At 39.6% G+C, this 11,773-nt stretch overlaps 1 protein-coding gene across 2 annotated transcripts; it reads right to left on the reverse strand.

Moving 5' to 3' along the window:
* Positions 1-2,310: 2,310 nt before the first annotated feature.
* Positions 2,311-8,370, reverse strand: PBDC1 (polysaccharide biosynthesis domain containing 1). 2 transcript variants are annotated; one of them, XM_072816506.1, is made up of 6 exons: positions 7,934-8,370; positions 7,777-7,842; positions 6,498-6,557; positions 5,874-6,014; positions 4,781-4,892; positions 2,311-4,465 (listed from the first exon to the last, which is right to left on the reverse strand). In XM_072816506.1, the coding sequence occupies exons 1-6, from the start codon at positions 7,961-7,963 to the stop codon at positions 4,212-4,214; spliced, it is 663 nt and encodes a 220-aa protein (XP_072672607.1). In that variant the 5' UTR covers positions 7,964-8,370; the 3' UTR covers positions 2,311-4,211. The 2 variants fall into 2 exon arrangements, with proteins under 2 accessions (XP_072672607.1, XP_072672606.1); XM_072816505.1 differs by lacking the exon at positions 7,777-7,842 and having other exon boundaries at positions 7,911-8,059.
* Positions 8,371-11,773: the final 3,403 nt, after the last annotated feature.

Below are 11,773 nucleotides of genomic sequence, written 5' to 3' on the forward strand. Positions count from 1 at the left end.
GACCTGACCAAAATCAAGTTGCTTGCTTAACTGACTGAGCCACCGAGGTGCCCCGAAAATGCAGTTTATATTGAGGAAATCAGAGAAAGCCTGAGTAGGAAAAATTTAAAGCTAGCCAGGCCTATAAATGGTCATCATGTGAAAGCAGTACACTTCAGGAGACCAACATCATGTTGACATCTGTAAAGCATCTAAAATTCTAGAGATAGAAATATGTAGGCATGGGAAAATGGCCGTTCACATAACATACATACATTCCTTAATTTTGAATTCTTAAGATATTGATTATTTATCTGAATAAGAATATGTATAATTGTGGTGTACCAATGTGAGATAGTGAGAATCATCCGCATTGTGTGCAAGCAAAAAAAGTATAATCTGTAGAAAATTTAAAAACATCAATAAAACCAACAAAATACTGGTCTGTTTGAATTATCACCATGATCTGGCAATTTTAAAAAATGTCAGTGATAAAATACAGCTCTCCAGAAAAGTATTTTGTCTAAGGTCTAAACACATGATGAAGTTACTGTTGAGTTTTATTAATATATATGTAAGCTTCAAATAGCACATACTCATTACTACTAAGCATTGTATTGTTACTTATAAGTAAATTCAGATAACTCCCAATTATATTAATGGCAACTAATGCACACAGACTCAGCTACAGGAATTCCTTTGAAGAGTACGTTCAAAATGGTTTAGAATCATTGAAACTTGCTTTGGGTGCAGTTCATGTCTCCAATCATCTGGAACAACATTTTTCTTTAAAACTATAGTTTCAGGGATGCCTGGGTGGCTCGGTGGTTGAGCGTCTGCTTTCAGCTCAGGGTGTGATCCCAGAGTCCTGGGATTGAGTCCTGCATCAGGTTCCCCACAGGGAGCCTGCTTCTCCCTCTGCCTATGTCTCTGCCTGTCTCTGTTTCTCTCATGAATAAATAAAATAATTTTAAAAATAAACTATATGGGTGACGGGCACTGGGGGTTATTCTGTATGTTAGTAAATTGAACACCAATAAAAAATAAATTAAAAAAATAAATTAAAAAAAAATAAAATAAACTATAGTTTCAAAATAAATAATGACAGTGCAGTGAATGTCTCTTTATTAGTCTCCTATTGCTGTTGCAACAAATTACCAGAAATTTAGCGGCCTAAATTTTTTAAATGATTGTAATTTTCCCTTGTGTAAATGTCAAAATTAGTCTCTGCCCTTTCCCTGCCTCCAAAAGATATCATGGAGATAAATAACTGGAATGGTATCACATTCTGAATAAATCATAGATGTTTACATACCATATCAAGCCTGGCTTGATAACATCTCCCAAATAATTCAAAGCAAGGTTCAAAGCCCAAACTTCCAGGACTCTAGCCACAATGCTATCACCTACTAAAAGGATTCCCTTTCTTCTAGTTTCCAACATGTTCCTTACCTCTTTTAGAGCCTTTGCCTACAGCATCCTTAAAGTCCGTATTACTACTGACAGACTGTTTAAAGCAAAATTTAGGCTTTCCCTATCATACTCCTCAAAATTCCTCCAATCTTCACCCACTGCCTAATTCCAAAAACACCCCCACATTTTAGGTACTTGATACAGCAGCACTCCACTTCCAGTACCAGCGTCTGCAGCAGTACTCTACCGCTCCATAACAAATTACCATACAATTAGTAGCTTAACACAACACCCATTACTATCTCACAATCCTGTGGGTCAGGAATCCAGATACAGCTTAACTGCGTCCTCTGCTCAGGGTCTCACAGGACCAAAATCATGGTATCAGCCAGGACTGCAAGCTTATCTGAGAATTGAGGTCCTCTTCCACGTTCACTGGTTATTGGTATAATTTAGTTCCTTCCAACTGTGGAGTGAAATTCTCGTTTTCTTGCTGGCTGTCAACCCAGGAGCCTTCTCAGCTCCCTGAGGCTACCTTCAGATCCTTGCCACATGGCTCCCTTGTCTCACAACACAGCTTTTTGCTTAAGACCAATAGGTGAGTATCTTCCGCTGCTTGTCTCAATTAAGGACTCATGTGATTAGGCCAGACACACCTAGGATAATCTCCCTTTTGATTAATTCAAAATTAAATGGTTAGTAACATAAATGCAGGAGTGAATTATACAGAGCATGTATGCAAGGGGTGGAAATCTTGAGGCCATCTTAAGAATTCTGCCCATTCTCCCCTTTGACCTTGGATGCTGTATTGGATTCCTGTCCTTACAGTGCTGCTGAAGTGTTCCATGTTCTTATTTCCCTCCCTTTTCCCAGTTTGTATTTCCTTGTTCTTGGACAGAGATGCTTCTTGCTTTAAAGTAGGCTTTCAATGATTTATTTCTTTTCTCCATAAAATCAAAAGGAAGTAATTAAGACAGTTTTCTTGCTGGTTAATAACCTGGAAAAGGCCACCATAGGCAGAACTGTATACATAATCTTTATTCTTCCCCAGGTCCTCAGGCAACATGTATGGACACATGTTCATGGATATTTAAGAATGTATAAGCTAGAGAAAGTCAATAAAGCAAAGTAGTTCTTGACTTTAAAGTCTGTCTAGTATAAAGTAACACTCTGCTACCCATTTAAAAGCAATTTTTTATAAGATGAAAAGTCTAACAAATGTTTTAAATACTTTTAAGAATTGGCTGAAAAGAATCCATAGAGAAACCTATTTGCTTTCTGCACAATTGTTGTCTAGTTCAGCTCTTGCCTAGAAAATAATTCATCAATTAAGTTTAACTTTTATTTTTCTTCTGTCCCCTGGGGAAAAAAGCCTCACTTCTCCCCCTTCTGTGCTCTGAAAGATCCTTTCTTGAATGATCGTGATGTGATTAGAGTTTTAAGACTATTTAATGTATGCACTATAAACACTGTGGCTTCTTCTAAATAGTTTTAGCAATCAAGGTCAGCACATCTACAGGGACATGCACAAACCTTTATACATATGTAAAGATAACTGAAACATGCACTCCTAAAAGTCATTAGATGAAAAGAAACCCCTCCATCTATAGAAAACCAACTAGTCTATTGTTGGAGTCTGACAAAATATCATTTAAAAATGTTCATTTTATGTTACTATGTGAATGTATGCTATTTTCCATAGTTTTATGAAAGGGATGTCACTCTACCAGGCTTTATATTTAATTATTAATTTCTGCTAGCTTTCAGGTAACAACTTGTATACCAGAAGAGAAGCAGGTACTAAGGAGGTCATTTCCTGCTCTTCTAATGTGAATTGGGCTACATTCACTACTCTGACAGGTTCAGGCCCCAGCTTTATCTCCATAGAGTATTCATCAAATATTTTGCCAGATATATCAAAGAAAATCAGAAAACTATACTTACTCAAATAGCAGGAGTCAATTCTTACATAGGAACTTCTAATCCCAAAACCATATACAACTTACAACAGGTTTGAGGAAACTTCACTATAGGAAACAATCATAAGCATTTAAAAACAGATATAGAAATATGACAAAGAGATCATATGCCTGAAAAAAATCTGAAGTGTCACATACTTTGAAATGTCTTTTAAAAGTAAATTATAGATGGGTAGCCCTGGTGGCGCAGCGGTTTACCGCCGCCTGCAGCCCGGGGTGTGATCCTGGAGACCCGGGATCGAGTCCCACATCGGGCTTCCTGCATGGAGCCTGCTTCTCCCTCTGCCTGTGTCTCTGCCTCTCTCTCGCTCTCTCTGAATGAATAAATAAATAAATCTTTTTTAAAAAAGTCAATTATAGATATAGTCATAAGAACCCAAAGAAATTTATTTATAAAATTTCTTACTTGACCAGTGGTGAGAACCAAAAAACACTCAACTAAAACCCTACTAAAAGTCTTTAAGCTGGTTCATACAAGAGAACAAGCAGAGTAGCTCTTGATTATTAGGCTATAGGTCTTTCAATTGCACAAGGACATACATTTATTTTTTAAAATATTCTATTTATTTATTCATGAGAGACACAGAGAGAGAGAGAGAGACAGAGAGACAGAGACAGAGACATAGGCTGAGGGAGAAGCAGGCTCCCTGCAGGGAGCCCAATGCGGGACTCGATCCTAGAACCTTGGGATCACGCCCTGAGCCAAAGGCAGACACTCAAACACTGAGCCACCCAGGTGCCCTGGACATACATTTAACCACAGGGGTCTGTGCAAGTGGCATCATGGTATCTGTAGACTTAGCTGAGTCATAGCTTCCAGAGTGCTATTCCCTGTCTACTTTACATAGCTATTTCACTACTCTTGTGGATTTCTTTGTTGGCTTCTTTCTCTTTTTCTTCTCCTTTGTTGGTTTTTGCTTTTTCTCTTTCTCTGTTGGCTCCTTTCTCTTCTGCCTGTGCACTGTCAGCTCCCTTCCCTCTTCCATGGTTGCCTTCTTTCTCTTCTTCTTTGTCATAAACACTGGTGTAAACTGCTTTGTTATAGCCTTCCCGGTTCCGAGCAATTTCAATAGCAAGAAATTGTATCCTGGGGGCTGAAAGGTGAATAGAATTGATTATTGTCTTAGTCCCAGTTACTTCTCTAAACCCACTGGAAATCTATTGACAAAGCTGAACTAACATCAAAGCATTCCAGTACAGTCATAAACTTCAGAGATATGGAATTCTAATCTTGTTAAATGAGGCTGAAAATACTTAACCATCTTATCTCACAGTTATTCAACAAACAGTAACATGACCTTTAAATATATAACAAATGATTCCCAAATTATTCACGTCACTAATTCATCAGTAAAACCAGATCCCTCACTCTCCTTATACAGAAACAATTCCAGAGGCAAGAATCTCACCAAAGATGGTGTTTTCCTCAGTGTAGCCCTGAGAACAATCCAGTCGCAGCAAAGTACCATAGTTGAAGTCTTCTACAACCCCGTCAAACTTCAAGCAGAATGGTCTCCACTTCTATAAAGGCAAAAAGATGCCTTAGCTGATAAATGCAGGAGGCTGGTAAAGTCATGCCAGGAGAAGGAACTCCACTTCCTCAGTAAGGAAAATACCCATGGTGAAAGAGACTAGGACTGAGTTGATTTCTACTTTCACTAGCATTGAGTGTCTATGTTATTTATTGTCTTTATATTTCCCAACATGAACAATATTTTAACTTGACAAAATATTTAAATCCTTGACTACAGAATTAAAATATGATTTCTTAAATATATTCTGTTTTGTTTTTAAGTTATTGGTTAACTCAGCCAAAAATAGTTATTCATCTCCACTGAAGCACAAAGGAGACAAAGGCAGCAGGAATCTGGCACAAAGATACAAAGTTAAAATTTAAGAAAGAAGTCCATTCACTAGAGGTAATTTTCCAAAGATCAGTAACAGAGTTAACGGTTAACAGTAACAGTGTTAAAAGTTTACATTTTTCATAAACCAAGGACCTACTCTCAGGGAAATACTTTCTCCACTGTAAGAATTTTAGCACACTGTAAAAGTATGATAATCAGGTCAGCAATGGGAAACATAAGATTTCCAATTATCCAAGGCCCATGATAATGTGAACTTAAATCCAGAGAATTTAATCACCTCTCCGTACCCTATTTACTAATTATCCATCCAAGCCTTCTGACTAAACTACTGACAGAAGTAAATTTGTTCCTCTTCCCCTGAAAGGGCTGGATAGGAAAGGATGCAATGTCCAAGTCAAAAAAAAAAAAAGAAGAAAAGAAAAAATAGATCCAATGAACATAAAAAACTTATAAACCAGAAAAACATTTATTTCATTTCATAATTTACTTATTAGTTGCTTATAATTACATAAAAGGCTGGTTCTTTACATATTTCATTAAAAATTAGTACTGAAAAAATTTTAAATGTATAAAAATATATTTACAATAAATAACTGTTGGTCAGATGTTAGGCAATATTTGAGAGAATTCTTACCTCTTTAGCGGACTCTGATTTGAGCTCTTCTGGATCCAACACATCTATCCTGAGTTTCTCGAAATTTTTCCGAAACTCAGAATAGATTTGGTCATCCACTTTGGTGAGTTTCAGGAACTGTGGGTCAACTGATGAAATCAGCTGCCAGACATAAGATAACATAGTCTCTAATTTACACTTCTATCCCCCCTTCCCCAGATAATCTTTATGGTTCTAAGGGCAGAAGAATTATTAGGAAGTACAGACAGATTAGGGTTCCAAATGAAATCATAACATAGTTTTCAAGGGCCATAATATACTACAGTCCTTGCTACCCATTCACACCCTTGTAGTCCCAGTACTGGCTGGTTATTGCCCTCTGTGAATTGTTCATTCAGTTGTCAAACATTTACTAGTTGCCCACTATGGGCTATGAATCATTTTACTGGTTAGCATCAGAACACCAGGCAAAGAAGTACAACTCCCCATTGTCAAAACAAAATTCACTTCCACCTCCCCCTTATTCTCTTTGGGTAAAATCTCCAAAATGTATATGTTTAACTTGCTGAGAATAGTGATTAGTGAAGAACCACACGCTACAATTACATGTTTCATTCTCCTTAATAAGGAAGACAGACAACTCACCTTGTAGTAGACTTCAGCATGCTGCATTGCTTTCATGGCCCAAGCCATCTCGATATCAGGCTGCAAAAGAGTAAGGAATACCAGGTTAGAATCTCCCAATCCTGCTACTAGAGAACAAATTAAGGATGTCTGTGGATGTCTAGTTAATGTCAACACTGCCAAACTTGGTGTTACTGTCAATGGATAAAAACTGCTCTAATGGATTTGGAAAATATAAAACTTTTGTCCTTATGAAGGAAACTGCCTACCAAAAGAAGCTGCTTGCACAGTCTAATCAATGGCATAAGCCACTGGCTCTTTTTCCAGCAGCTAGTGAAAGTGTGGGAGACTATATAAAGCAGTAGATAGACTGCCTTCTGAGAAATGAATTAAACCATTGTAAAACTGACACAGTATATTCACATATTATCACTGAGTTGTTGGAAGAACAAAGTAAGATAATGGAAGTGAAACACCCTTCACTTTCAATACTGTAATATAATCATCATTTGTGTTTATCGAATAGCCAATTCCCAATCCATTACACTTAAAATTAAATCAGTATTGTGAAGCAGGATAGGTTATAAGTAAGCCTTATCAAGTACCCACCACCTGTTCCACTTCAATCTCCCACTCCAAATAGATGATGTATTTTCATTGACCTCAGCAAAGCCATTTGCATTTTTATCTCCATGCCTTATACCATGTCATTTGTCCAATTATACTTGGAGGATCCAGTTAGAGATTCACTTTCTCAGTGAAATCTTCCTCTACTTTCTCAGCTCTTAGAGGTTTCTTTTTTGGCTAAACTTTAGATCTTATACCCTAATGTAACATACATCAATCACATTTTTATTTGAGTGTTACTACTATTCTCATGTCCCTGTGTCTTGTCTCAAAAATATTATATGCTTTCTTCTTAAGGATCTAAACAAGACATACCATAATTCAGCGTCACTTTACTGCATAATGCAATTACTCGGGAATCTTTAAAAAATACTAATTTCTGACATTCACTGCACCCCCTAGATATTTTGATTTCATTAGTATATTTTGGGACCTGGACATTGGAAGATAAAAAAAAGCTTCAGGTGGTTCTAGCGAGAAAAGTAGGGGAACTACTTCCACCTGCATTTATTCTGGGTTTGTGGACCAAAAATGTTAGAATGCATGAAAAAGCGCGGTTTCTGGAGGGCATGATGAGGGTTCACAGCTATCAGCGGGTTACAATTTCGTGGCAGGCCCTGCAGACACGCCAGGCTAGCTGGGTGTGTGGGAGCTGGGGGTGCGTCATACTCACATCATTGCCATAAGACTCGGCTGGGAGAGAAAGAGCATGTGCCACAGACACCAGTTCCCCGGGAACCTGGAAAGGGGGAAAGAAAGGGGAGAGAGGGAGTTCAAAGTTCGACCCGACTTGACTTCCCCACTCACCCGACCCCAAAGCAGCGTCTCACCGGCTCAGCAGTTCCCCTAGTCGTCTCCATGTTGAGCCCCACAAAGCCAGCACCAGTTTCCCGGAAATGACTATTTGCGCGCAGTGTATGCAGCCTGTTGGAAAAGGAAGGAGGGCCGGCAAGAGTGGCTCTCTTTCCGGCTGCGCTTGCGCGCAGCCTCCATCGCCTGGGGGCATTTGGCCTTGGCCCCTCCTCATCCGCCTTGCACGCACTCAGGTATTCCTTGCTGCGCAGACTGGCGGCATAGACTGGGATACTCCGGGCTTCACAGATGGTTGAATGCTCATTAATATCGGTGGTGAGGGATCCCTGGGTGGCGCAGCGGTTTGGCGCCTGCCTTTGGCCCAGGGCGCGATCCTGGAGACCCGGGATCGAATCCCACGTCGGGCTCCCGGTGCATGGAGCCTGCTTCTCCCTCTGCCTGTGTCTCTGCGTCTGTCTCTCTCTCTGTGTGTGAATATCATAAATAAATTTAAAAAAAAATATCGGTGGTGATCATGCGCAAAACCTGAGTTAAAGCTTTCGCGTGCCCACTGCGCTGAGTAACCAGCAGAGATTCGGATTCACACTCTCCATCTGCAAGCGGGCACTCCCCGCCCCGCTCCAGTACTCCCAAGGAGGGAGTCCATCACAAACAAGCGTGTTGTAAGGCAGTGGAGTGGAGGGATGAAGAATTTAGTCCCTGTTTTGAAAGAAACACATACAGTGAGATAGCATATAAAGTGTTCATCACTAAATACCGTCATGTACTATAGGAGCAGAAATAGAGGTTACATAAACTGAAACATGAAGGGTAACCAACAAAGCAGGCAAAGCAGGCAGGGAAGGACACTCCAGAGAGTGGGGAGTGCATGTGGAAAGGCACCTGGAGAACAAAGAGCCACCCAGGTGCCCTGACTACATAATTTTATATATAGAAAACCCTAAAGACTCCTACAAAAAACCCGGAACCAATGAGTTCAGTAAAGTTGCAGTGTGTCAGTATACAAATATATGTTGTGTACTTATATATTAACAATGAATTATCAGAAAAGGTAGTAAGAAAATAATCTGATTTACCAATTGTACCAAATTCAATAAAATACCAAGAAATAAATTTAACCAAGGAGAGTAAGAGCCTCCACACTGAAAAATATAGGACAGTAATTAAAGAAATTGAAAAAGACGCAAATAAATGGAAAGATTTTCCACTATCAAAGATAGAAAAAAATCACCGTTGCTCAGATATCCATATTACCCAAAGCAATCTACAGATCCAGTGCAATATCTAAAAAAAACTGCAATAAAATTTTTCACAAAAATGGGACAACCAGGGATCCCTGGGTGGCGCAGTGGTTTGGCGCCTGCCTTTGGCCCAGGGCGTGATCCTGGAGACCCGGGATCGAATCCCACATCAGGCTCCCGGTGCATGGAACCTGCTTCTCCCTCTGCCTCTCTCTCTCTCTCTCTCTCTCTCTCTCTGTGTGACTATCATAAATAAATAAAAATTAAAAAAAAAAAAAAATGGGACAACCAATCCTAAAATATGTGTGGAACTACAAAAGGTCCTGAACAACAAAAGCAATCTTGAGAAAAACTAAGAAGGCTAGAGTCATTACATTCATGGATTTCAAACTATATTACAAAGTTATAATAATCTAAACAACATAATATTGGCATAAAAATAGACATACGGATCAATGAAAAAAACAGAGAGTTCAGAAATACCCACGCATATATGGTCAATTAACTTAAAATAAAGGAAGCAAGAATATACAATGGGAAAACAATAGTCTCTTCAATAAATGGTGTTGGGAAAACTGGTTAGCTACATAGAAAGGAATCAAACTGGACCAATATTTTGTTTACTTAAAAATTATTTATAAAATTTTTTTATTTATTTCAGAGAGACAGAACATGAGAGGGACAGAGAGGAGCATAGGGAGAGAGAAGCAGACACCCTGCTGAGCAGGGAGCCCAACACGGGCTCCATCTGAAGACTCTGAGATCATGACATGAGCCAACTGCAGACAATTAAACGACTGAGACACCCAGGTACCCTGGACCAATATCTTATACCAAACACAAAAATTACATCAAAATAAGAGTTGAAATGTATTTGGATATGAATTCTGAGAAATAAGAAGGGAATTAGAATCCATAGAGCTTTTTGACTAATTGGATATGAGAGATATAGAAGAATCAGGATTCCAGTATGAGTCCCAAATTTCAGGATAAGATGTGGAAATGCATGCATTGAGCTTAAAAAACAGCGAGAGGAGGGATGATGGTGTTTAATTTGAGGAGTTGAGTTTGAAGAGCCAATGGGACGTTCAGATGGAACTGACTGGTTAGAGGGAGATCTGACCAGAGATATACATCTTATAGCTGTTTCTTTAGGTTTAATTGAGCTGTTCAAAGGAAACTCTGAAGAATTCAAAGACACAAAGATCAGTTCACAAAGAACTATTTATGAAGAGGCAAAAAGGCAGAAAAAGTGAGTGTGTGTGTGTGTGTGTGTGTGTGTGTGAGAGAGAGAGAGAGAGAGAGAGAGGAGAGAGAAAGGTGAATAGTGTCCAATCCCCTGGGTTGAGTACATTAAGCCCACAAATATCGAGAGGTCACTGACAACCATAGCAAGAGCAGGCTTAGTGGAATGGTGAGGGCAGAAGTCAGATGGCAGTGGGTTGAGAAGGGAGTGGGGGTTAAAGAAGAGATGGCAATGACCATAGGAAGTTCTTCTAAAGAGTTGAAGCTAGAAAGAGACAGGAGGTCCAGGGACTTTTTAAAATTGTGGTGAAATACACATGACAGAGAAGTTGACCCCCTTAACCATTTCTAAGTATACAGTTCAAGAGTGTTAAGTGTATCCACACCGCCGTGCAACAGAACTAGTTCTTCTTGCAAAACTGAAAGGCTGCACCCATTAAACAACAACTTCCATTTTTCCCTCCCCCCAGCCCCTGGCAACCACCATACTACTTTCTGTTTCTATGAATTTGACTACTTTAGATACCTCATACAAGGGCAGTCATATAGTATTTGTCTTTTTGTGACTGGCTAATTTCACTTAGTAGAATGTCCTCAAGGTTCATCCGGACCAGGAATTGAGGTTCTCACAAGATTGGAAAAGCCAATTGCTCTGTACCCGCAAACAGCAGCAGATCAAACTGTCATCCAGGGCCTTTCCCATTGCCAGGCCAGGCAGAGCTATCAAAATAAGCATTGGCCTTTGCACTCACACCGATTGTTTCAAATGGACTCAAGGTAGCTGGTTACTAAAATAAGAGAAAGAAGGATGGGCCAGGAACATAAAAGGAGAGAGTTGGTGGACTTTAAGAACTATATTGAAGAAAGACCTTTGGGTGTGGGGTAAGAAACATGGAGATGGAAGTTCACCTGGGATGATTCTTTCTCTTTTCTGGAAGGGCACCACTGAGTTGACCTTCAGCTTCCTTCGAAGACAGGTAATATGGACATGCCATGGATGGATCCAAAGGTGTCACCAGTCCTGACTAAGGTGCTGAGGTATCTGTAGTGCCAGGGATAACAGGGGTGTGGAGAAAATGAAAGCTGTAATTGCTGGAGCTAGGGTACCATGGGGTAGAAGAAGGCATCTGACGTTACACGTCAATGGAAGCAACTTCCATTATCAAATATGTTTGTCATTGGCAAGGCAGTTGGGTGAGTGCCGCTAGTTGCAGTTGGTAAAGCCATGTAGATACTCCTTAAAAATATGGATCACATGGTCATGGTGGCTGTCAGACTACATGGGAAGACAAACTTGAAGGACCTTGAAACTGGTCATTAAAAGTTGAGAGGAAAAATAGGACTATGGTCAGAAACCATTTAAGTTAGTCT

The sequence above is a fragment of the Canis lupus genome, chromosome X (assembly GCF_048164855.1).
Source record: "Canis lupus baileyi chromosome X, mCanLup2.hap1, whole genome shotgun sequence".
Lineage (NCBI taxonomy): Eukaryota > Metazoa > Chordata > Mammalia > Carnivora > Canidae > Canis > Canis lupus.

Bases quoted from the DNA above. Each gene is read 5' to 3' on its own strand.
- PBDC1 (XM_072816506.1), bottom strand. From the start codon at position 7,963: ATGGAGACGACTAGGGGAACTGCTGAGCCG. The intron at 6,558-7,776 runs GTGAGTATGACG...ACTCTTTTGCAG, and splicing joins CCGAGTCTTATGGCAATGAT to CCTGATATCGAGATGGCTTG. The intron at 6,015-6,497 runs GTGAGTTGTCTG...TATGTCTGGCAG, and splicing joins ATGCTGAAGTCTACTACAAG to CTGATTTCATCAGTTGACCC.